The sequence below is a fragment of the Neoarius graeffei genome, chromosome 27, assembly GCF_027579695.1.
Source record: "Neoarius graeffei isolate fNeoGra1 chromosome 27, fNeoGra1.pri, whole genome shotgun sequence".
Taxonomy (NCBI): Eukaryota; Metazoa; Chordata; class Actinopteri; order Siluriformes; family Ariidae; genus Neoarius; species Neoarius graeffei.
Window position 1 is genome coordinate 8,268,618 of NC_083595.1, and position 26,686 is coordinate 8,295,303.

Below are 26,686 nucleotides of genomic sequence, written 5' to 3' on the forward strand. Positions count from 1 at the left end.
GTGTGAGAGAGAGAGAGAGAGAGAGAGAGAGAGAGAGAGAGAGAGAGAGAGAGCGCACACATGCTGACCCTCTGTTCGCTGTTGCCTGCCAGTTCATCCTGCAGGTCTTTGGCTTTGAGCTCCAGTTTGGTTCTCTGCTTGATCTGCTCCTGCCGCTCAGCACTCAGCTGCTCCTTCTCCTCCTTCATCGCAGAGATACGAGCCTTCAGCTCCCGCACGACTCGCTCAGTCTCCTACACACACAATTACACATCACCTGAGAACAGAGTACAAACTCTCCTACATATTAAAACACCACTTTATTCAAAAATGTGAATGCTCACACTTCACTCTCATCGCTTGACACTTTACCTCCACTTTGTCTCTGGCATCCTGCTGAGCGTCACGTAGCTGCCTTGATTTGTCTCCACAAGTCTCTCTCTTTGTGGACAGCTAGAACAGACAAACGCGGTCCTATAGAACTTATACGGCAATGTGAGAGTAGCCGGAGTATAAACTGTCTTTACGTGTGTGTTTACCTCATCGAGCTTGGCCCGAGTCTCATTGAGCTCCTGGTTGTAGATGGTGTACTCCAGCGCTCTCCTCATCTTGTCCCATTTCTGGTACTGCGCCAGCTCCTCCTTTTCATCCTCCAGCGTGTGCAGTCGCTCCTCGATGTATTTCAGCAGCTCGTTGATCTTCTCCCTCTTTCCCTCTGCAAAGGAACAAAACCTAATTTAAAAACGTTTCAAAACACTTTCACGGTTTCATCATGCGGATCATGACTCATTTGCGGTCCTTTTCAGTTTGGTTCAGTTGGGGTGGGGAAAGAAAAGGAGGGAAAGAAAAAAAACAAGAGTACATCCTTCAAACTTGGCTATGAATCCAAAATAAAATCAAACCAGGTCGTAATTTGGTTTGAGTGCAAAAATAATTGGATGCACGTAATACAAACGCGGTCTGTTCTGTACCAGGAGGAAGCACATCATCCCCTAATCACCTGTATAATGATCACAGACTCTGTTTACACCTGGACATTTCATGCGTCTTGTGTCTTAATTGCATCCTGAGAACATTTTAAATGACATGCACGTGCAACCAAACACGCATCTGGTTGGCGATAATTGCAGTTTTATGAAAGAGGTAGTTGACGGCATTCAGGAAGAACACTGAGAGACATTTTGTTTGTCAGATGTGGCTTCAACAGACGTATTCACAGAGGACCAGTTCTGCTGTAACATTTACGAACTGGTTTTACAAAATAATTTCAAAGCGCTAGCTGTTATGAAGTGTGAAGATTATAACCTGTCTCCTTCATCAGGGAGATACTCTCCTCCTTGCGCTCGTCGTACACTCGGGTTCCTGCCACCTCCCTCAGGAGCTTCAGACGCTGGGAGTCAGGAGCCGTGGCCATCTGGTTGATCTGAACACACAGCAACGCCACCATATTGTTCATTACAACGCTATTACAAATGGATCTTTTTTTTTTCTTTTTTAAACCCAAGACACTACAAAAACTTTCGAAAAACACATCGACCTAAAACGTCTTGATACTCTTACTCCGGAGTGGAAAAATTGGATAAAACTACGTTAGCACTTTAGCGAGAACCTTCTCTTATCTGACTCGTCTTAAAATCTTCATTTTATAGCTGGAGTTTCAAATTTCTGACATTTATTCGCCCAACGGCTCATATTCGGCTTCCAAGTGAGTTTAGAGTAAACAGGTCAAAATACTTCAAATGCTGTCGGAAGAAATGAGGTGGGTGAGAAAGAAAGAAAGAAAGAAAGAAAGAAAGAAAGAAAGAAAGAAAGAAAGGTGAGAAAGAAAGAAAGAAAGAAAGAAAGAAAGAAAGAAAGAAAGAAAGAAAGAAAGAAAGAAAGAAAGAAAGAAAGGTGAGAAAGAAAGAAAGAAAGAAAGAAAGAAAGAAAGAAAGAAAGAAAGGAAAGAAAGGAAAGAAAGAAAGAAAGAAAGAAAGAAAGAAAGAAAGAAAGAAAGAAAGGTGAGAAAGAAAGAAAGATGAGAAAGAAAGGTGAGAAAGAAAGAAAGAAAGAAAGAAAGAAAGAAAGAAAGAAAGAAAGAAAGAAAGAAAGAAAGAAAGAAAGAAAGAAAGAAAGAAAGGTGAGAAAGAAAGAAAGGTGAGAAAGAAAGAAAGAAAGAAAGAAAGAAAGAAAGAAGGTGAGAAAGAAAGAAAGAAGGTGAGAAAGAAAGAAAGAAAGAAAGAAAGAAAGAAAGAAAGAAAGAAAGAAAGAAAGAAAGAAAGAAAGAAAGAAAGAAAAAGAGAAAGAAAGAGAGAAAGAAAGAAAAAGAGAGAAAGAAAGAGAGAAAGAAAGAAGGTGAGAGAGAAAGAAAGGAAGAAAGAAAGAAAGAAAGAAAGAGAGAGAAAGAAAGAAAGAAAGAAAGAGAGAGAGAAAGAAAGAGAGAGAGAAAGAAGGTGAGAAAGAAAGAAAGAAAGAAAGAAAGAAAGAAAGAAAGAAAGAAAGAAAGAAAGAAAGAAAGGTGGGAAAGAAAGAAAGAAAGGTGAGAAAGAAAGAAAGAAAGGTGAGAAAGAAAGAAAGAAAGAAGGTAAGAAAGAAAGAAAGAAAGAAAGAAAGAAAGAAAGAAAGAAAGAAAGAAGGTAAGAAAGAAAGAAAGAAAGAAAGAAAGAAAGAAAGAAAGAAAGAGAGAAAGAAGGTGAGAAAGAAAGAAAGAAAGAAAGAAAGAAAGAAAGAAAGAAAGAAAGAAAGAAAGAAAGAAAGAAAGAAAGAAAGAAAGAAAGAAAGAAAGAAAGAAAGAAACTCGAGTTTTCCTTTAAAGTGCATATCCTGGACCAAATTCGCTTTTTTTTATATGAAAGTACATCCCTTTACACACTCATCCAGAAGGGTAATTTTGCACAAGGCCATCTGTCTACAGCAGAAAAAAATAAAATAACAAAACGCGTCTGGAAAAATCCCAAGGGAGTCTGGAGCCAGATTCGTGACGTCACCTGTGGAGGCGCCAGCAGGCTGCGAGAGCTTTGCACGGTTTCAGTGCACAGCCTGTGTAGACCAAGCGCTCCCATTTCTCTCTCATTGTCCGGTCTTTTGGGAAACAATGAGTACTAATCCCATCAAGATTGGTGTTGCTACACCCTCCTACGATACATCTGTTAACCATTTTAATAATTACGTGATAACGTTGAAGAAATTTGCAGAAAACCACCAGGTCGTTTTCTCATAAACAAACCAGCGCTGACGTAGGATTCAGAAGGAGGCGTCCCGCACGCGACGTCACGAAAATCAATGTTTCCTGGGAAATCCAAATGCAAAGTTTTTTCAGAGGCGGACCAATTCGCCTCAAATGGCTCGATTTCAACTGAATTTTTCTAGTATTGCGCAAGGTAAAAAAAAAAAATTGCACAAAATGCAAAACGTGACAGATATTTGATCAAAGTTTAATATAAAATAGGAGAATTACATTGATCTTGCTCTTGAATTTACCCGTGATATGCACTTTAACACGAGAACTCCAGAGATTTTCATCCCAAGCCAAAAGGGGGTGCCCCTCCTCTTTCTCCCCACACAAGTGCACCGCAATTATCACGTACGCAACTTTACATTGTTTAGCAAATGTTGAGCGCTTGTCAGTTTGAGCAAAGCAGCAACTGAGAAAGAGGAAAAAAAGAAAAAAAAAAAAACCTGTGTATGTGCACATGCTTGCATCCTTGACACACGTGCATTAGCGCAGAATGCATAACGTTCGACAGAGTATTCTTTTTTTTTTAAGATATTTTTTTGGGCTTTTTCACCTTTATTGGATAGGACAGTGTAGAGACAGGAAATGAGCTGGAGAGAGAGACGGGGAGGGATCGGGAAATGACCTCGGGTCGGAATCGAACCCGGGTCCCCGGATTTATGGTATGGCGCCTTATCCACCTGAGCCACGACGAGAAAACTGAGCCACGAAACTGAGAAAATGTATCATTTAAAGAGAAAAATTAGGTGATTTTAAAATTTCATGACAACAACACATCTCAAAAAAGTTGGGACAAGGCCATGTTTCCCACTGTGAGACATCCCCTTTTCTCTTTACAACAGTCTGTAAACGTCTGGGGACTGAGGAGACAAGTTGCTCAAGTTTAGGGATAGGAATGTTAACCCATTCTTGTCTAATGGAGGATTCTAGTTGCTCGACTGTCTTAGGTCTTTTTTGTCGTATCTTCCGTTTTATGATGCGCCAAATGTTTTCTATGGGTGAAAGATCTGGACTGCAGGCTGGCCAGTTCAGTACCCGGACCCTTCTTCTACGCAGCTATGATGCTGTAATTGATGCAGTATGTGGTTTGGCATTGTCATGTTGGAAAATGCGAGGTCTTCCCTGAAAGAGACGTCGTCAGGATGGGAGCATATGTTGCTCTAGAACCTGGATATACCTTTCAGCATTGATGGTGTCTTTCCAGATGTGTAAGCTGCCCATGCCACACGCACTAATGCAACCCCATACCATCAGAGATGCAGGCTTCTGAACTGAGCGCTGATAACAACTCGGGTTGTCCTTCTCCTCTTTAGTCCGAATGACACGGCGTCCCTGATTTCCATAAAGAACTTCAAATTTTGATTCGTCTGACCACAGAACAGTTTTCCACTTTGCCACAGTCCATTTTAAATGAGCCTTGGCCCAGAGAAGACGTCTGCGCTTCTGGATCATGTTTAGATACAGTTTCTTCTTTGAACTATAGTGTTTTAGCTGGCAACGGCGGATGGCACGGTGAATTGTGTTCACAGATAATGTTCTCTGGAAATATTCCTGAGCCCATTTTGTGATTTCCAATACAGAAGCATGCCTGTATGTGATGCAGTGCCGTCTAAGGGCCCAAAGATCACGGGCACCCAGTATGGTTTTCCGGCCTTGACCCTTACGCACAGAGATTCTTCCAGATTCTCTGAATCTTTTGATGATATTATGCACTGTAGATGATGATATGTTCAAACTCTTTGCAATTTTACACTGTCGAACTCCTTTCTGATATTGCTCCACTATTTGTCGGTGCAGAATTAGGGGGATTGGTGATCCTCTTCCCATCTTTACTTCTGAGAGCCGCTGCCACTCCAAGATGCTCTTTTTATACCCAGTCATGTTAATGACCTATTGCCAATTGACCTAATGAGTTGCAATTTGCTCCTCCAGCTGTTCCTTTTTTGTACCTTTAACTTTTCCAGCCTCTTATTGCCCCTGTCCCAACTTTTTTGAGATGTGTTGCTGTCATGAAATTTCAAATGAGCCAATATTTGGCATGAAATTTCAAAATGTCTCACTTTCGACATTTGATATGTTGTCTATGTTCTATTGTGAATACAATATCAGTTTTTGAGATTTGTAAATTATTGCATTCCGTTTTTATTGACAATTTATACTTTGTCCCAACTTTTTTGGAATCGGGGTTGTACTATGCTATTATTCTTTAGCATTTTTTTATGGTTCAACTTCTTTTTTTACGTTATGGGTCAGTCCATGAAATGATGTTACTTTTCATTGGTCCGGGTTTACATAACCATTTCATCTTTAATTTCCATGATTTAAAGAAATATTTAGCAGATTATCCATAAATATTGTTTGAAGAAATAAAATAAATAAAAAAATGAAGTTCTCTTTTGAAATAAAGAAATGTGAAACATTTTCTTCCCCTGTGACTGGACACGGATGACACGTTTTTTGTGACATGGAATATTTGCTGACTTTGAGCTTAAATAAACCTTCATTACTTTCTGAGAATTTCAATAAAATTAGTTTCATGGTACTCACTCACATAATAAAGTTAAGAAGGTTCTATAAACTATTTAGCTTCGAATTCATCCACTAAAAATAGGTTGTGAACGTAACATTGTGATGTCCTACCGTGTTACGTTAGAAACCAGGCTTATAAAAAATGATAAAACGAGTTGAAATCATGATTAACATAAAGAAGAATATACTATAAAACGATGTAGGTAGAAAGAAATTTAAACAAACGGCAATAAAAGAAATTATCGATGTTTTTTCTCACATCCTAACTTAGCGTCCACTCACTTCCTGGTTCGTTCACAACCTGCGAGACCTATTTACTCAATCTAGGTCAGCTGAACTGACGCGAGATAACTTCTCACGGGATCTCACACAACACAACACGTGCTCTAGAGAAGTGCAGATATAAGTGTGACTAAGTAAAGTAATGAATTCAATAATCTCATTTACCCCATATAGGATGAAACGGTTTCCTGTTAATGACTGTTGTTATTGTTCAAATCTTAGAGATTTTATGAAGTTTGTGAAATACTGGTATTTCATATTTTCAGTGTTTATGATGTTGAACTAATATTTCTAATGAATTCTTATTCAGTGTTAATGTTTAAAGTAAGCAAATAAAAGCAAAAAATTGATTTTATCAATATTTTTCCTTTATTTTTAAAAGCTTGTTCGTGTCCTTGTTACATTAGCAACCGGGTAAATATTTATGGATTTTATCATACATTGTAGAGCAGGAGTTCTCTTAACAACTATGTTATATTTTCTTATATGGTCAATGCTTCATGGAAATAAAAGTTGTTTTCAGTTGTAAATTGTTTTAAGTGACTCCCTCTATATCACATTTTGGTAACCCCATTTCATCGACTGACCCTTATACAAAGACGCTGATGTTCATAAAAACTCAAGAGTATCTTGTTGTATTATTGCGATATTCATCACGTTATACTGTACGTAAACTCAGATTCTTGAACATTTACAGAAATTTAATTTAGCCACTCTGTTGGGTGATGTTACTGTAACTGATTTTACATGGCGAGATGTTCTTTTACCTTTCCCTGCTTTACGATGTAGTACGGGTTACTGCGAGAAAAACCTGCACTCTCCAACAAATTCATCACATCATTCTTCCTGAAACACACACACACACTCGGTCATCGGTCCGTCACAAGACAGAATTTACAAACATTACCTAAAAATCACTCAGTACTTACGTCACCATCTTCTTATCAAGGAAGTACTGGTCCTTCTTCGCTCCGATGACTCGCCGTAATGAAACCTCCTCTTTATCAATCTGATGAGAGGAAGCACGAGTTTACTACAGTACATTACCCGTGCAAAACAGTCATCCAGGCACACACATCAATACAAAACACAATACAATTGTCCTGAAACAGCACTAACAGCACTGTTCACATACACACACTACAGAACCAGTGTTACTGTTCAGGGATTTTACCGGAAGCCTGTTGTCGGAGTTGTCGAATATAATTTCCACAAAAGCAGAGATGACTCGAGGACCGGTGCCCTCCTGCGCACACACACATACACAACCATTATGCCAAATCAAGGTTTTTTTTCATATTTAAACATTCAACAAAACAAATACATTTTATAAAAGATTGTACATTTCTTTCTTGGCAGAAAATTAAGGTGAAAAGGCTGATTTGGTTTGTAAGTGGCCATGTTGGTGTTGGAAGGCTACAACATTCAGCGACACAAAGGAACATTTAGTTGAACACTGAGGAGTACAGTTTAAACCCGTTTTATTATTCCAGATGGACAGACACACAGAGAGACAGACAGACAAAAAGACAATTGTTAAAGACAGACAATCAGTACGTTTACATGCACATCCAAATCGAGCTGCTGTCGGTAATCGAGCTAAGGGTCCCAGCAGGGGTGCCAGAGAAATCCAATCCTACATGCACACAAGGAAATCGAGCTATTGTGTGAGGTACATTGTGCACCCGAGCCACAGGTGGCGCTACACGCCTCATCGTGTTGGTGCACTTCCGGTTGTCGTCATGAAGAAGAGCTATTCAAGCGTGTAAACAAAAGTTATCAGTTCCGTGTTCTCCATTGCGCGTTTTTCTCCCGTCCATGAATTTTAATATATTCAACTCCTTAAGCTGAATGAGCATGAACTCTGTCTCCTCATTGCTCCAGAAGTGCACGTTTCTGCTCGCCATTTTCTCTTCTTCGTTTGTTCCTCCTGACCTCTTCTGCTGCTCGCTACTACTGTTGTCATGCCGACCGAGGCTGTCGTGTTTCCCGCTTGTGGCCTCGTCACTCCCGGAAGGGGCAGTGCTGAAGTAAGTAGCTCGACAGGGTTTACATGCACTAAGTAGCTCGGCAAAAATCGCATAATCTAGGTCGCGTAGCTCGATTACGAGAAATCAAGTTCGGTTCAATTTCAGCCTAGCTAAGGTGTTCCCATGGCATTTAGAACTTCGATTTCAGTCGAGCTACGGCAGAAATTCGATTTTCTCTATGTGCATGTAAACGCACTCAATGAGTGTGTGTGTGTGTGTGTGTGAGTGAGAGAGAGTGAGTGAGAGACACTAAAACATAAGACACACAAAAGACATATAGAACGTGTGCAAAAACTTTTTACACACTAATCATCTTTATATAAATGGTACTGTGCAAAAGTCCTAGGCCCCCTATGGTTTTCATACAAACTTTGTTACAGATTTATATTTTATGGCTTCTACATTATTGAGTCAGTACAAAAACAATATTACGGGTCAGCCACAATCAGATGTACCTACTTGTTTGAGATCATGTAACACTATGTAAAAGCCTTCTATTTATGTTTATTAAACTATTTCATATGTTGTAATGGTAGACTATCATTGCCAATGTATGACGTTTCAAAGCCAGATCATAATTTACCACCACTGAATCCATGTTTCAGTTTTTTTTTATCAGACAAACTCTTCATATTGCACATTTTCACCATGTAACGCATGTTCATTTGATTTAATACCCCAGAATGCATCATTGCTGCTTAAACTTGGCAATAATTTGTCAAACACTAACTGTTTTAGTAAATCAGCAGATTTTTGAGGAACAAATTGACAGCTGAATCACGGAATTCCGATAAAAATGAAATCTTTCACAATAGTTTTGTCAATGGGGGGGTTGCTGAACCTAATTTGCTTTCTTTGTCACTGCAAAGTTGAAAATGGCCTGAGATCTTATTTAATGCATTTTAATAAACACTTTAAATTAAATACACACATTTTATGTAGTATGTGATATGATTTGATACAAAAACCTTGTTGCTGGGGGCATATGTTTGCAAAATTCACATGCCAAAGATTTTGCGTGTCATTTCCGTTGTTTTCTGTAGTGTCCGTAACGGTCTTGCTGTAACAGAATGCTGCAGAATTTTTTACCATTTTTGGTGATTATGACATGCATTGGTCCTGTTGGCCTCATGTAGGGCTCTAGTTACATATTCATACGTCTTTAGTTGTTATATTAATAGATATATTTGCAATATGTAGTGTCTGTAACGTTATGTGTAACATTGTTCAACAAGTATATAAGCTATGTAATCTTTGATGGAAAGGACAACCAACTGTCAATTAATTAAGGAACTAGTATAATAAGCCGATACTATGCATAAAATGATGTTTTGTGAGCCCAATAATTGGAGCTTTAATAAAGTGTTGTGAAATTTTGTGTTTCTCTGTCTAATATCGGGGTCCCTGATAACGTGTCACATAACTAGAAGACCCAGCAAATATATGTAACTATACTCAATTGTAACATTCCACAGGGCACTTTATGGCATAACAGTTCGTTGCCCCATCAACATTTGCTTTTGAGGTGTTTTAAGTGGATCTATCCCGTTATATCTTTTAATGTAGTGTCCGTAACGTCAACAACCTAGCAGAATGGGGCATGTATAAAATGAGGTATATTTTCAAAACGGAAAGAGAATGCTACATGAAATTTTAGGTATGGGACCCCAATATGTTCAAGCCCATAATATCACAGTTTTGACCATTTTGGGTGACCTTGGGTTTTTTGTTATTTTGGAACCTATAAGGTCCATCTGATCTTGGCTGACCCGATTAGAGTTCCAAACGTTCGTTTTCCAGCACAAAATTAAATGTTACAGGGAAAAAAGAAAAAAAAAATGCTGATATCTGAACAGTAGGGCTGTAACGATACACCCAACTCACGATTCGATTCGTATCGCGATTTTTGACCCACGATTCGATACACCCACGATTTTTTTTAAATGCTTTTTTAAAGTAGTAAATTTGACTTAACATTTACTTACTTACATTAACTATTTAATAACATAATTCAGACCACTGCAGAGAATGAGTAATATGTATGCAAAAATGAACAAATGTATATCCAAAGACTGTTTTATTTCTCAAAATAATACTGTTGAGCCGGAAGCTCTGGTTTTTTCGGTTCTGAAAAAGTCATTTTTCCAAATCGTGTAAATCCGTTAAGATTTTTTTTGGGGGGGGGGGGGGGGGGGGGGGGGTGGCTCTCTCACTGTCTCACTCTCATAGGGCCAATGATTTTCTGTGATCGCGGAAAACAGATGGAAATTACGGAATTTTTATAGTGAAACATTGCTCGCGTGTCAAAATGTAACTGCCGCAGAAGGCTTCTGCCCAAGCAGATGCTCAGTGTTGCCAGATACTGCAACGTTTTCCACCCCAAAATATGTTCAAAACCAGCCAAAAAGCACCTAAACCCACCCAATCTGGCAACACTGCATGCCTTTCCGGTCAAGTGATTGTGATTGGCTTGTGGCACACCCAGCCAGCCAATGAGCTGCTTGTTTACAGATTCGCTCCCCGCGTCGCAACCAGAATGGCGACCACTTAAACAAAACGAATGCTCTGCCAGTGGCGAGTGTGGCCGTTGCGTGACTTGCAGAAGATTGTCGCAGGTCGGCGAAAAAACGACTTACTAATAGATCTAAAAAATAAAAGTAATTTAAGTAAGTTTAAAATGGAATTTAAATAAAAAGTAAAGTATTCATAAATTGAAGTTTGGAAGCACCTCTGTTTTTGGGCTGAGGAGAAGTTTGAAAGGGTGTACCGCGATTCTGCCTTCTTGTATCGCAACACGGATCGTGGCTCTGCGTATCGCGATTTTAATTTCGATACACATATTGTTACAGCCTTACTGAACAGCATAAAAGAGCACTTTTCAGACTAAAAAAAGAAGACATAATGAAGGCTACTGGCTTTTGGTGCAAAATGAAGACGCGAGTGTGACAGTCAAAGTGTCCAGAAGAACTGTGGCTGGTTCTGTAAGATGCTCAGTAAAACCTACAGATCATTTCCGCATAAAACTGCACTCACTGGAACTCAGACTACTGTTTTTTTATTATTATTAAAGCAAAGGGTCGTCTCACACCAAATACTGACTTTGTTTCATTTATTATGGCTGACTGATTACTGTTTATAGTATTTTTTTTTTTAATGTTGAAACATTTCATTATTTTTAAGCCATTTTTGGTCAAAAGCATTTATTTACATTTGCACAGTACTGTACACAGGGGTCGTGCAGGATTTTTGTGAAGACGTTCAAGGACCACATCACGATGGGTACAATCAGGATAATGAACATTTGACCGAACTTTTGAATGAGGAAAACTGGCGTTTTGGATTGCAAAAACCTTTCCAAAATACTCCACAACCAGTTTCACAACCATGATATCGACATAGTTTGTGTTTATATTTAGCATTCTTTGCTTTTTGAGGTGTTTAGTTTTGGAATTTACGATCGTTAAAGTCGCTCACGGTTCGAAGCTTGGTAGCCGAGCCTTTTGTTTTGTGTGTAATTAGAAAAAAAGCATGGCCTTTGCACGGGTCTTACATTTTATTCGTTTCTTTTATTTTCGCTTGTTATATTTTAAAACAGATTTCAAAAACAATCGTTAGAAACACGGTCACTGATATAATTGAAATCTGTTACATTTCAGCAACAAATTTAAACATGGAAAACTTTCTAAAAAACTGTATACGGCAGAATTTGTTTGCAACAAACGGTCTCTGTGTTATAGCAATGTAACCATTGCGGCTAAGCGATTTGGTTCACTCAAAATTAAAAACGTTAACGCTTGAGCTTCTTCTTTAGCACCTCGATTTTGTCGTTTAGCTCGTTAGCCTCGAGTTCCATATCCTTTAGTCCTCTTGAAGCTGTTAGCTTTCGTGACATGCACTATCTTGTTCTGCTAGTTCCATCACCTTGTCAACACACTCTTTCAGTTGAGATGAATCTTCTAGTATACGTCTCCTTCTTGTTTGCATAGCGAACATTTTATCACCGACATCCTTGTTCATGCGCTCTCTCTCTCTCTCTATTTTTCCATTTCTTGTTGTTTCCTTTGCTCACTTCGATAAATGGATGACGCGTTTCGTGCAGCATTTCTTAAATCTTGATCGATCTTCACGTTTAACACCCCTCTACACTTCTGAATGTGGTCATATATTGTGCGCATTGCAATCACTGACTTTTCTTTGAAATTATATTGCATCAACTCACTGTTGATGCTAAATCCTCTTTCAACGCCCGCCTGGCCGTGGGATAACACGAGTAAGCATTGCACAAGCTGCCATAATTTGCAGAAATGACTCTTGCCTTTCAAAAGACTTGCCAATAGTGAGTCAATTCATTCATGTGCATATGTGCACGCCTGCACACCCAACAGGAGAATTCAATATGGCGCCAGAGAACCAGAACGCATGTGCGAAAACACAGGAAGCCCAGAGTGTTCATTTTAAATGACAATCGTGTCATCGTTTTTCTATATTGATTTCACTTCATTTCTCTATTTTTTCCTTTTTAAATATTACACCTAAATGCACGGGAAGAATTTAAGTACTTTTTTCAAGGAGTATTTACGATTTTTCAAGGAATTTTTCCTATTTTCAAGGAGTTTCAAGTGCCCTTGAAATGAGTTTTCAAATTCCAGCACTTTTCAAAGACCTGCACGAGCCCTGTGTACAATAAACAAACATGCATTATTATTATTTCAGTGTTTGATCTTGTGAAGCACTTCTGAGATCTAAATCTGCTAAATTATCATCATCATTACTGACGTGCAGCAGGGCCAGACGCTGCTCAGGCCGCAGGTGACTGAATTCATCACTCAGCACAAACTGGATCGCTGCAAAAGAAACAAAAACTGTGTCAGGAGGAAAATTTTACACTACATATCCACACACGATAACAGCACTGTTACGGAAATAAAATTTGCAGATTACTGTCTGAAATTTTTACTTTTTTGTTTACGTATTAAAAGTTCCCTAAGCACTAACACTACCCCCAAACTAACACCAAAACACAAATGCTAAACGGATAAAGAGTCTTCTCTACATCCATGCAACTCAAAGACTCAGGGTACTCACCGTAAAAGAAGTTACTCTTTCCAGATCCATTTCTGCCCACTGGGGGGGAAAAATTTTTTTTTTTAAATAAGTAAAATAAAAATGGATAAAAACCCACCAGGCATACAAATTAAAGTCTTTCATGAGCTCATTCATTCCAGCAAATCAGCGTTTTGCTTCTTTCACGATTTTGTGAAAAGCAATAAAACTCACGAGACCTCACTCTGAGATCAGACTCACCGATCACATTGTGCTTGGAGCTGAAAGGGTCCACCACAGTCTGGTCTCTGTAACTGCGGAAGCCCTGGATGATCACCTGGTTAAAGGTTATTACACACACAATTTGGTTCATTTTAGCGCATTTCTGAAATCACTGCATTTGGTACAAGACAAATCTGTCCAGCACTGAGATGATTTAAATCAGCTTTGGCTAAAATCAGTGCTTCCTGATAAACCAGTGGTTGCGTTAGACTTTTTCATTGTCCGTCATTTTGACGGACAGGGTCGTAAAAATTCCATCATTGTCCATTATTATCTGTCATTTTATTTTAACTTTTAAATGACAATGTATATAGGCTATAAATGCTATATATTTAATAACTTGTGTTTTCATGGACTCATTTTCATTTAAAAATTAATTCACAGAACAAGCTTGTATTATTTAATCATTTATTTATGTATTTATGATGCAAAAAGATGAACAGAGATTCTGGCTACGTTCACACTGCAGGCTGAAGTGACTCAAATCCGATCTTTTCGCCCATATGTGACCTGTATCTGATCTTTTATTGACAATATGAACGACACAGATCCGATTTTTTCAAATCCGACCTAGGCCGTTTGGATATGTGGTGCTAATTCCGATTCCTATCCGCTCTTTTCATATGCGACTTGAGTCTGAACCGCCAGGTCGCATTCATCCGACTTACACGTCATCAACAAGCCACAAACGTCACTATTCTGCGCTGAAGTAGGCGGCGGGTCTCTCAAAAAAAAAGTTACAACAACATGGCGCATAATCACGGGCGCAGATAGAGGGGGGGACTCGTCCCACCCAGATTTAAATTCACCTCGCTCGGTCCCCCCCACTTATAGGGAGGAAAAACGTCTATGCTGTCTTTCTTTGCATAAGGCAAACCTCACGGAAAAATCAAAAGACTAATTACCATTCGGTTTATTGAGGTGCACGGCAGTACATACATAGTTGCAACAACTCACATAAAACAAAGACTGATATTCGGTTGGTTGAGCTGCGCAGACTGCACAGGTTGCGAGCTCGAGCTTGGTTGCTATGGTAACCCACAACAAGTCTGACAGGCAGTTGGGGTTGGTTTGCTGGCAGCTTTGTCCCCCCCAGTTCAAAAAACATATCTGCGCCCCTGCGCATGACATCAATGCGAGGGACGCTTCGGGCTGTGAAGGTTCTGAATCTTCTCAGTGGAAGGACGCAGAGGTTAGGGAGCTGATTTCCATTTGGGGGGATGCAGCTATTCAAGCTAGATTGGATGGGTCATACCGCAACCGGGCGGTTTTACTTCCGTAAACACTGGCCATGCTCACTGCGTGTGACGTCGTCGTATCCCGCAATGCGCATGCAGAACACTTTTAGGTCGCTTTTCGTTCATACTGAGGATCACATACAAGTCGCATATATTTATTAATGTGAACGACCTCACAAAAAAATCGGATTTCACAAAAAAATCAGAATTGAGCATTAAGCCTTGCAGTGTGAACGTAGCATCTGACGTTCGGTCACTTGTGAACCCATTTTCCCTCCGCTAAAAACATTGCGGCTGTTGTGCCTTAACGGGCATATGAACAATGTTATTTTACAACGTAGCAAGACAATTGCAGTTAAAATATGAACAGTCCACTACAACGATTTAAGTGACGATCTAATTTGACCTGTTTGCGTGAGCTCAAACCTTCCTTCTGGCCCGCATGGATTTAAATTGGGAGCTCGCTTGTGCATAATCAAAGTCGTCAATGGAGACTGCTGCCGAGGCAATTGTCATTAAATTTTGCGTCTTCGCCTCGGACAGACGACTTCTCATTGACGTTTTAATTTTATTCTGAAGGCTGAACCCACGCTCTGCTGCGACACTGGAGACTGGAATAACCAGCGCCACTTCAGCCAAAGTTCTGAAGTCGGGAAACATTTCTCCCAGGGAAGTGATCAGAAGCCGGCAAGAGCCTCTGAAAGTTGGATTTCCCGACCCTGCTAGTACTCTCTTCATAGGGAGGAAATCCTGCAGCATGCGGTCTTTCTGCACCAGTGGTGCAGCTGCACCCCGCGGTGACCCGTAGTGGGCTGACACGGAAGGTCTTAAATAAAACGAAGTTATTTTTAAATGTTAGTTTGTCTACCTGTGCTCTCATTAAAATGATAGTTTAGCAGATACTCGAGCAGTGATGTTCCTAAGCTTGCTGGGGAAGAATACAATAAATCGGCATTTGTTTCATTTTAAAAACAAGAAAACAGCTAGCCTAAAGGAGCGCTATTGCATTAAGACGTACAGGCAGGGAAACGACACAAACAACCCAATGCATCTCTTTTTTTAATAGCAAAAATGACGTGTCTTCTGCAGAGAAGGGAAACATTAATCCATCTCACTGTGCTAGTGGTTAGAAAAGTCGTAGCGCGGTCAGGAGCGCGAGGGGGGGGGGGGGGGGGGGACAGCCTTGCGCAGTGGCTACAGTGTATACATGAGCAGCCGATGCACTGAACATCAAGACTGCTGCAACGTCGGCTCAGATTGAAAGTGACAGCAGTGAAGACTATGTATACTGTATGTAAGAAAACTCTGCCACAACTTGCCAATCATTTCAATTGTGTGTTTCATTATGTTTTATTATTGTTATTATTAGGCTATTATTGTTATTGGTAATGGTAACGGTAAACATCCGTCAAAATGACCGACGGCCTTCAGATTTTTCCGTCATAGCTAAAAAAAAAAATCCGTCAATGACGGACAATTGTTGGTTAACGCGACCTACGTGATAAACGCTGTTTACGTTACATTAATGGCATTGAGCAGACGCTCTTATCCAGAAAATGTTTGATTTGTTGAGAAATAATCTGATGCACTAGCTCCATCATTGCCCTACAAGTCAATATTATCGTTTGACACATCAATATCGCTTCTTTAAGGCCCGGTCCCACAATACTGATAAGTATAAATAAATCAGTCCCCTGCAGTTTATGTGGTCAGTGCTCACACCAGACCGATACTGATCCCTATAGCCCAGGCCTGGGTTTATCCGTATCGGTGAGATTGCTTCTGGAGCAATTTTCCAGGCCTGGACCTAACCTGACAAAACATCTGACCAATCAGGTAATTGTTTACACGTAACGTTGTCTGAGCATGTGCTATTTTTTCCGAGCGTCTTTGTACTTCCTTGGTGCATCATGAAGTCACGGAAAATTTTATATGATTTTCCATGAAATATCAATAGTAAATTAATAAAGTAAACATATAAATGCAGGCGGGCGGCACGGTGGTGTAGTGGTTAGCGCTGTCGCCTCACAGCAAGAAGGTCCAGGTTCGAGCCCCGTGGCCAGCGAGGGCCTTTCTGTGTGGAGTTTGCATGTTCTCCCCGTGGGTTTCCTTCGGGTGCTCCGGTTTCCCCACAGTCCAAAGACATGCAGGTTAGGTTAACTGGTGACTCTAAGGCTACGTTCACACTGCAGGCTGAAGTGACTCAAATCCGATCTTTTCGCCCATATGTGACCTGTATCCGATCTTTTATTGACAATATGAACGACACAGATCCAATTTTTTCAAATCCGACCCAAGCCGTTTGGATATGTGGTCCTAATTCCGATTCCTATCCGCTCTTTTCATATGCGACTTCAGTCTGAACCGCCAGGTCGCATTCATCCGACTTAAACGTCATCAACAAGCCACAAACGTCACTATTCTGCGCTGAAGTAGGCGGCGGGTCTCTCAAAAAAAGTTACAACAACATGGCGCATAATCACGGGCGCAGATAGAGGGTGGGACTCGCCCCACCCAGATTTAAATTCACCTCGTTCGGTCCCCCCCACACACTTATAGGGAGGAAAAAACGTCTATGCTGTCTTTCTTTGCATAAGGCAAACCTCACGGAAAAATCAAAAGACTAATTACCATTCAGTTTATTGAGGTGCACAGCAGTATATACATAGTTGCAACAACTCACATAAAACAAAGACTGATATTCGGTTGGTTGAGTGCAGACTGCACAGGTTGCGAACTCGAGCTTGGTTGCTATGGTAACCCACAACAAGTTTGACAGGCATATCGGGGTTGGGGTTGGTTTGCTGGCAGCTTTGTCCCCCCCAGTTTTTTGTCCCCCCCAGTTCAAAAAACGTATCTGCGCCCCTGCGCATGACATCAATGCGAGGGACGCTTCGGGCTGTGAAGGTTCTGAATCTTCTCAATGGAAGGACGCAGAGGTTAGGGAGCTGATTTCCATTTGGGGGGATACAGCTATTCAAGCTAGATTGGATGGGTCATACCGCAACCGGGCGGTTTTACTTCCGTAAACACTGGCCATGCTCACTGCGTGTGACGTCGTCGTATCCTGCAATGCGCATGCGGAACACTTTTAGGTCGCTTTTCGTTCATACTGAGGATCACATACAAGTCGCATATATTTGTTAATGTGAACGACCTCACAAAAAAAATCGGATTTCACAAAAAAATCGGAATTGAGCATTAAGCCTTGCAGTGTGAACGTAGCGTAAATTGACCGGAGGTGTGAATGTGAGTGTGAATGGTTGTCTGTGTCTATGTGTCAGCCCTGTGATGACCTGGCGACTTGTCCAGGGTGTACCCCGCCTTTCGCCCGTAGGCAGCTGGGATAGGCTCCAGCTTGCCTGCGACCCTGTAGAACAGGATAAAGCGGCTACAGATAATGAGATGAGATGAGATATATCGTATATCGTGAAATGGAGAAAATGTATCGGGATATTCATTTTTTCCCATATCACATAGCCCTAACAGTGACATTAAACACTTCAACAAACAAGGTATCTTTCATAAAACTCTCAGCTGTCGTCTTGATTCTTTGTCTCAAGTCTAAAACCGTGACCTTACATTCAAAAGGAATTACGAATCTAGAAAATCCAGAAGGTTGGCGTGCAAAAAAAAAAAAAAAAAAAGCTTTTAATATATTTCAAGGTTTTTAAAATTCAAACTAGAAGAGGAAACAATGGTTCGTGTTAGTGTTCAATAACAGTCTATTATAATACGGAGGGCCAAATTACTCAATTCTGATTGGTCAATCAAGGAGCGCTTTTTTCCTTAACACGGAGCTGTATTTCTGAAATGCTATTGGCTAGTTCGTTGCTTGGTTCCGGTTACAAAAATTAGCAAATTGTGTCAACAAAATGGCTTTTATAAAGACGCTCCAATAAAATTTTGTAAACCACTTTAAAAATCCTCATGTCGTGTCACCGTGTCATGATGAAAGACGCTTTAGAAACTGATTCAAACGTGCAAGATAGTCTCACGCCCTGATTGGTTCAGAAAATGTGAATGACAAATGTTGTGAACTTGAGTGGCTTCCAAAGTATGAATTTGGCCCGATATATTATAAACAAGTAATCGTATGGATTCCTCGTAAAATTAAAGATCGATTTCACTTGTGATTTCGAAATCACTTGTGAAATTAATCCTTAATTTTACTCGGCCCCATACAATTACCTATACAAATAGTACCCAAGTATGAGACGACAGAACTCTACTTTTTGGGTGTTTTTTTGGGTGTGTGTGTGTGTGTGTGTGCTTTAATTGGAGGTAGATGAGTGGAGAAATTTGTCCTTTTTTTTGCTCAACGACACTAGTGCAATGTGTCAGGATCATTTAAAAAAAAAGTGACTTATCTGAAAGCAGAATGTGACTGAGTAATCTGATTTTTTTTTCCCCCCTCGCAACATCATTTATAAAATTAAGGCCCTGTCCACACGGCAACGGATTCAGGTGAATCTGATAAAATTTATCATCGTTTCATCCTGGCGTCCACACGGCACCGGCGTTTTGGGTGCCCCAAAACGATATTTTTTGAGAACGGTTTCCAGAGTGGAAAAATCTGGCAACGGCGCCGTTGCGAAGTCGTCTGGATGAGTAGAACGGATTTGTTTACGATGACGCCACAACCACATGACTAGAACAAGCAGCACTCACTCATTCACGCCGGGTAGAAGAAGGGGTTTATGCGCATGCGTCCTACTTCTTCTATTGTTCTGGTGTCTCCGATGGGACCGTCTTACAGCGCACGTAGAGGTGTGGCATGTGTATTGCATCGTTTTCAGCAAGCGTTGCGTTGCCATATGGACCTGATATTTTACTGATCCGTTGCCCATGTGGACGCGATATATTTTTTTTACCAGCTAAAAAAAAAAAAAAATCTCGTTGCCGTTGTCGTGTGGATGTAGCCTAATGCCACTTTTCCACTACCAAAGCGGCTGAGTTGGGCTGAGTCGAGCTGACTGGGGCTGCATTTCGACTACAACCGTGCTGAACCATGCTGGCTGGAAGTGGGTGGACACATTGGGTGGAGTTAGCGAAAGTGGGTGGACGTCACGTGATGTCGTTAGGCGGCGCAAACAGTGACATCAGTGAGCTTTTAAGCGGTAGTCTCACGACCCGGATAGTAAACAATAAACATGGAGGACATGGAGTCGTTAGTGTTGCTGGTCTTGGTGCTGTGGCTTGTTGTCACCGACAACGCCAACAGATACTGGCAAGAGCGTATAGATGAGGCGAGGCGCATAAGGCTTCAGAAATTCTCGTAATTCGTAATTCTTCTTCTTCCGGGTTTACGGTGTTTACAGATCCCAGCGTGCTCGCGGGGCGTGTGTGGGCATGTGAGAACACGCCTCCTCACCAATCAGTGCACAGGGGAGTGTCTGCTCACGCCCCTAGCCCCATTCGGCTCGGTTTGGCTCGCTTCAGCCCCACTCCAAAACCGTGCGAGTTTTGGGTGCTGAGTAAGGCTGAAGCGAGCTGAGACGTGCTGCTCTGAGGTAGTCGAAACGCGAGCCGTGTCGGGCTGAAGTGAACTGAAAAAGGGTAGTGGAAAAGGGCCATAAGTGGCCCCTAGTTTGGGTACTCTTGAACTAACTTATTTCACAGACATTCCACAACATTAAATGTAACTATAAACTTTTTTTTTTAAAAGCATTTCGTTCTTTAATAAACGCAACTTTTCCATATATTAGAAAATTACTGTGACGTATACAAGAAGAATAAAACACTTCAGGACTTGCTGTTCCAGGAAAATAAAATCAACTTCAAGGTGGAAACTAACTCCAACACTCTGTAACGTCATCACAGCACCCCGTCACTGATTATTTTCCTCCAACAGCATGTTATTATGGGATTACATTGTTGTATGAAAAAGATAAAACGTATTATTAAAATAACCTTGCTTTAAAATGCTTCTTCATACTTAACAACATAAAGTCAAATATAAGCAGGTAAATTTTAGCTTAAAAATTATGCCGAATGAACCAGGAGCCAATTTTGTTTGTCTTTCAACTCACCACATATTAAAAAAAACATATATACACACACATATACATTATATATATGTTTAATATAGTTAAAAATTTAATACATTTTTGCTGAGGAAATTAGACAGGAAGCCAATAACAGAGAGAAAATGTCAGAGATAAAAACGTTTGTACAACGTTTATTATTTCATGATTTTTGTGAAATACAACAAAATAATAATAATAATAATAATAATAATAATAGATTAACGTGTTTATAAAGTTTACTACAGGACAGGAGAAAGAATAGCTAATAAAGAATAAACTACATTTCAAGATGTTATTAATAAATTAAAAAAAGTGTGAGAAGTTAATAAAATATTCAAGAAAATATGTTAGTTAACTTTAAATAGAATGAAAAACTGTAGTTTATTTTAATTAAATCATTACCACTCAGCATTTTTCTGGTCAACTTTTTTTTTTTTTACCTCAGGCAAATTAAGCACGCGCGCTCCTGGAGTTCGCCTCTTAGCATTAGCCTTACCTCAACTGAGCAGCTAGCACAGCTTCAAAGCTAACATCCGCTAACTCGATATCTAAATTATCGAAATCGACCCGTTTAGAAACCCCGATATATACGATATATCATTTCTGCAAATATATCCATGTATATGAATCCTATTCACACAATAAGGGCCTCAACATTAGCTTAGCTGTTAGCATCTCCATTCACTTTACCTGCTTAATGTACATAGTTTCGCCTTTCCCGAGTCACCTTCCAAACCAAAACAAGCTCCGCACCCTCCTCCTCTTCCTCCACGCAGAGAAGAAGGGTTATGAAGGAAAAAAAATAAAATATCGTGCACTTTAATAAATCCAAATTCGGTGCATGAAGTATTTTTTTTCCCTCACGTAAACAGAAATAACAAAGAAAATGGCGGAGGGGGCGGGAAATGATGGAAGATCTCATTTTACTGACAGCGCGGGGAGGGCAGCTGGAGGCTCAATTTATCGATCAAGAAATTCTTCACGGACAATTTTATCACGACCGTACTAACATACGATTCAATCACTGTTTTCATAATGTAGAACCATCTAAATGGACACTGAAATCGTGTTAAATGAATTTCCTGCTCTTTATTCAACATCACACACCCGTATTGAGATGTTGGTATAACCCGTATTGAGACAGCTTTGGGCGCCAAGATGAGATTCGAGTCCACTCAATGAAGCGGGTTTTCTTTGCCTACCCGTATTTCGACAGATCCCGCCTCCTAAATGCGCATTGGCTGGTAACCTCTCATGTCTCGCTCTAGGATTGGTGACCAGTTTATAAGCACTCCGCGATTGGACAAGTCACCTTTCCATCAACCAGAGCCATGCTATTAACTTGCTTAGATGGTGGATTTGAAATGGAAAATCCATTTCACACAATGACACTTTTTAAAAATATATATATATGAGTGATTCCACGCTTATGGGTACTGAAATGGGGACATGAACTTATTTTTAAAAATTCACCTAAAACCATTTCTTTTTTTTACCATCAGGTCACAAAACATGTAATCTTTAATGAATGATATGTTAAAAGATAACTTTAATTTTCTGAGATGTAATAAAAACATATTTATATGCCAAAGTCAAGCCTATGAGTTCCAAAATGATGTCTGTTACATTACTTCTGTTACGATTGTCCATCTTACAAATTAATTACAATCTAGCTATATACCATGTTAATCTTATTGAAAGAATGTGTATGTTTCTTCTACTACACGTTTATTAATTATATTTGCTAAAACATCACCTTCCTATGTTTCAAAAAGCCAACCAGTCTTTTTACATTTTTGTATCAGACAATGTCATTCTATTGGTGTCAAACATTATTAAAAAAAAGCTGATGTAGATTGCTACATTAAAAAAAACCCTCACTGTTATATTCTAATATATCATTACTTTATCTATACATAATAAAATACAGTTATAAAATAATTCTACATTGTTAAAATTGAGAATCTATATGTCCACAACACTTCTGTTACGTTCTGACTTTGGCATATAAATATGTTTTTATTACATCTCAGAAAATTAAAGTTATCTTTTAACATATCATTCATTAAAGATTACATGTTTTGTGACCTGATGGTAAAAAAAAAGAAATGGTTTTAGGTGAATTTTTAAAAATAAGTTCATGTCCCCATTTCAGTACCCATAAGCGTGGAATCACTCATATATATATATATGATGGTTTATTGACAAATTTGTTTAGTTAGTGGACATTTTTCAGTTTTTAACCACCGTGTGTTATACATTGCACCATTATTCATGGTTTTCCTACACAAAATAACATGCTCGTATATTAGTGTAGGAAGGGTTTCACTAAGGATTGAGGTGAAAATTGTTGGTTTAAGTTCCCTAGATCAAGTGAACATAGTAGTCCACTACAAAGATGGCTCAAAAATAGAGAAAGTGAGCACTTTACCACTCTCAGAGTCACAACAGGTGTCACTGTTGTGTCTTACTTTGTGATTGGGAGACAGCTGGCTGTGTAGTGGCCTAGGAAAACCCTTTGGATATTTTCTACTGGATATAGTTTATAATTTTTAAAACTACAGACTTTCCTGAACCAAACATGTTTGTTAATCACAAGTAAAGATAAAGCATTAGGGTGGGGGTTTTTTTTAAACTGTAATTAATTTTATAGCATCCTGTTGACTTACTCATATCAAAAATTTAAATTGGAGAAAATTGCATTTAAAGGTGCGTTCAATAAGATTGGTCATGTTTTTCGAAAAGGGTTAAGTCGGTGGGTTTAATATTTGATATTTAATTTTTTTTTTCCTTGAGCACCTCCGTCTCTTCCCACCCATGTTAACGAAGCTCCGCCCCGGTGTAGTGGTTAGCACAGTCGCCTCACAGCAAGAAGGTTCCAGGTTCGAACCCAACGGCCGGCAAGGGCCTTTCTGTGTAGAGTTTGCATGTTCTCCCCGTGTCTGCGTGGGTTTCCTCCGGGTGCTCCGGTTTCCCCCACAATCCAAAGACATGCACTTAGGTTGATGTGGGGCGGCCTTGGGCTGAGGTGCCCTTGAGCAAGGTACTTGACCCCTGGCTGCCCACTGCTCTGAGTATGTGTGTGTTCACTGCTTCAGATGGGTTAAATGCAGAGGATGAATTTCACTGTGCTTGAAGTGTGCATGTGACGAATAAAGGTTTCTTCTTCTTCTTCTTCCAGGATGTAGCATCGGTCCATCGATGTTCCTGGCAAATTTCAAACACTTCGAAGCTCACAAAAGGAAATAAGCTCTCACTTTGATGATCAACGTCATCCACACCAGTCAGTCTCATCACGTGAGGTAAAAGTCACTTGAGGCATTTCAACATGAGCTTCATCATCGTCTGTTCATGCAACTGATCTCGTGTTCGTGAGACCATCATGGGAAAATAATCACCAATTCATTCACTCACTCCTGCTGACAAAATGACTCATTTGAACATTTGAAACCTTTGTCCACTGTTATTTTTACAGAGTGTGAAGAAGCTCTCCTCTGTTTTGATGATGAAGTGACGGAGCACGAACAGACGATTTGACAGCTACTATCTGATCACAAACTGGATTGATTGGGATTATGTCCATTTCACTATTAAGAGAATGTGATCACTTTTGAAGCCTAGGCATTTAATACGTTACTAGCTAATAAAACGCCTACTTAGATCAAAAGGTGCAGGCTATCTGCTGGTACTTCGTATAGTGAAGGCTACATCAGGGGGCAGAGCCTTTTCTTACAAAGCCCCACAGTTATGGAACAGCCTTCCGAGTAGTGTTCGGGACTCAAACACGGTCTCAGCGTTTCAGTCGAGGCTGAAAACGTATCTGTTTAGTCAAGCTTTTTGTTAATGAGGTAAAGGAGTAGATCTGGAGGATCCTCAGACATAGAGTGTTTTGGTAAACTGGGATGTATGGATGCTGTCAGTCCCCCACTTGCTTGCTCACTCGAGTTTGTTGACGGTGTAGTGGCTGCTGCTTTATGTCCCGGGGCTCCCTCATGCCTGTGTTACCTTCTGGCTCTCTCCTTTTAGTTATGCTGTCATAGTTAGTTGCCAGAGTCCCTGCTTGTCAGCGCAAAATGTATACTGTTCCTACTTATTCAGGTGACATTGGGCGTACCTAACAACCTGTGTTTTCTCTCTCTTCCTCCACCCCATCTGTCCCTCTGAATTACACGTCAATCCTGAGATCGAGATGCTGACCTCTTCTGCTCCTCGGATCCATCCTGATGCCCTATGTCTGGTCGGAGTCTCATCAGATCACTCCTGTGGAGGACAGACCCATATGGACAGTTGAAAGTCACACTTGGAAGACGCTCTGGACACTTACAGTAATGCTTTTAAGGCTGAAGACTGCAGTTGACTTGCTAACTTTAGGACTGCAGTTGTCATGAACAGTTTTGCACTCAAGTTTCCATCGATGAAGAGTTTATAACATCAACGAAACTGACTTCATGTTAAAACTGTTAATGTTATAGTCATGTTGTCTGTTGTTGCCCAAATGAGGATGGGTTCCCTTTTGAGTCTGGTTCCTCTCGAGGTTTCTTCCTCGTGTCGTCTGAGGGAGTTTTTCCTTGCCACTGTCGCCACAGGCTTGCTCATTGGGGATAGATTAGGGATAAAATTAGCTCATGTTTTAAGTCGTTCAAATTCTGTAAAGCTGCTTTGCAACAATGTTTATTGTTAAAAGTACTATACAAATAAACTTGACTTGAAACTTGACTAATAGCCTACTCACTATCAGGCCACTTAGCAATTAGCAACATAAATCAGGACACTGAGCAAAAGCCTCACAGAACTTAGTTTCGTCTCGTCTCGTCTTCTTCCGCTTTATCCGGGACCGGGTCGCGGAGGCAGCAGTCTAAGCATGGAAGTCCAAACTTCCCTTTCCCCAGACACCTCGGCCAGCTCCTCGGGAAGAACACCGAGGCGTTCCCAGGCCAGCCGAGAGACATAGTCCCTCCAGCGTGTCCTGGGTCTTCCCCGGGGCCTCCTCCCGGGGGGACATGCCTGGAACACCTCCCCAGGGAGGCGTCCAGGTCAGAACTTAGTTATTAGTATAAATACAGAGGTGATTATAGGAAATTGCACATGTTGATTGGTCGAAATCTTCAGACTATTTCTCAGTAATCACCTCAAGTGACTTGGCAAAATGGCTGCCAAATCGCTTTGTCACCGGAAGTGAGGAAGAATTACAAAATTACGAAAGAAAATGCTCGGAAGTTTGGTCTAAAACTATTCAAAGGTAAGGTGGAATTGTGATTTATTTTATCGATTTCAAAACAAAGTATTTTATGTGACTCGGTGTAGATAAGTGACAGAAGTCTGCACACATTACATTTGCATGCTGCTTTTGAAGATTGAAATAATTTTTTAATACTTTAAAATAATGGGCGGCACGGTGGTGTAGTGGTTAGCGCTGTCGCCTCACAGCAAGAAGGTCCGGGTTCGAGCCCCGTGGCCGACGAGGGCCTTTCTGTGCGGAGTTTGCATGTTCTCCCCATGTCCGCGTGGGTTTCCTCCGGGTGCTCCGGTTTCCCCCACAGTCCAAAGACATGCAGGTTAGGTTAACTGGTGACTCTAAATTGACCGTAGGTGTGAATGTGAGTGTGAATGGTTGTCTGTGTCTATGTGTCAGCCGGACCCGGCGCCGTGGGGGGGCGAAAGGGGGCGTCGCCCCCTCGTGGCTACAGCCCTGCCCCCTCAACGGAGACTCAGATCACTTAATTGTTTTCTTATGAAAATATAATGTATTATAGACGTATTAATAATTTGCATTTTCAAATACGAAATATTAAGTGGTTGCGCATTGCACAAAAATACATTTCACATAAATCACTACTAAAACTGGCACGGTAGAACAAATCTGATTGTTTGTTATGACACTTACTGTACAAGTGCACTGTCTCTGCAATATCCTGTAATATGCAGTCAGTTTACGGGAGTAGTCTTTCCCCCACCGAATTAAACGAATTCAATCACAATATTGTGAATCCATTTTCTTTCTTTGTAGGCTAAGTTTATCTCCGTTTATGTTGGTGTATGTGTTCATATATGGTCCGCTTT

General features: G+C 40.4%; 1 protein-coding gene across 1 annotated transcript in view; it reads right to left on the reverse strand.

Annotated features, from left to right (window-relative positions):
* The window catches only part of smc3 (structural maintenance of chromosomes 3), a 61,303-nt gene extending 39,796 nt beyond the window's left edge, over positions 1 to 21,507 (reverse strand). Inside the window, exons 1-11 of the mRNA XM_060911540.1 lie at positions 21,317 to 21,507; positions 13,339 to 13,414; positions 13,120 to 13,158; positions 12,811 to 12,878; positions 7,179 to 7,250; positions 6,934 to 7,013; positions 6,772 to 6,850; positions 1,285 to 1,402; positions 519 to 694; positions 352 to 432; positions 69 to 233 (exon numbers count right to left, since the gene is read on the reverse strand). Of these exons, the coding sequence (XP_060767523.1) occupies positions 69 to 233; positions 352 to 432; positions 519 to 694; positions 1,285 to 1,402; positions 6,772 to 6,850; positions 6,934 to 7,013; positions 7,179 to 7,250; positions 12,811 to 12,878; positions 13,120 to 13,158; positions 13,339 to 13,414; positions 21,317 to 21,331 (969 nt within the window). The 5' untranslated portion in view covers positions 21,332 to 21,507. The remainder of the gene's footprint in view (positions 1 to 68; positions 234 to 351; positions 433 to 518; positions 695 to 1,284; positions 1,403 to 6,771; positions 6,851 to 6,933; positions 7,014 to 7,178; positions 7,251 to 12,810; positions 12,879 to 13,119; positions 13,159 to 13,338; positions 13,415 to 21,316) is intronic.
* Positions 21,508 to 26,686: the final 5,179 nt, after the last annotated feature.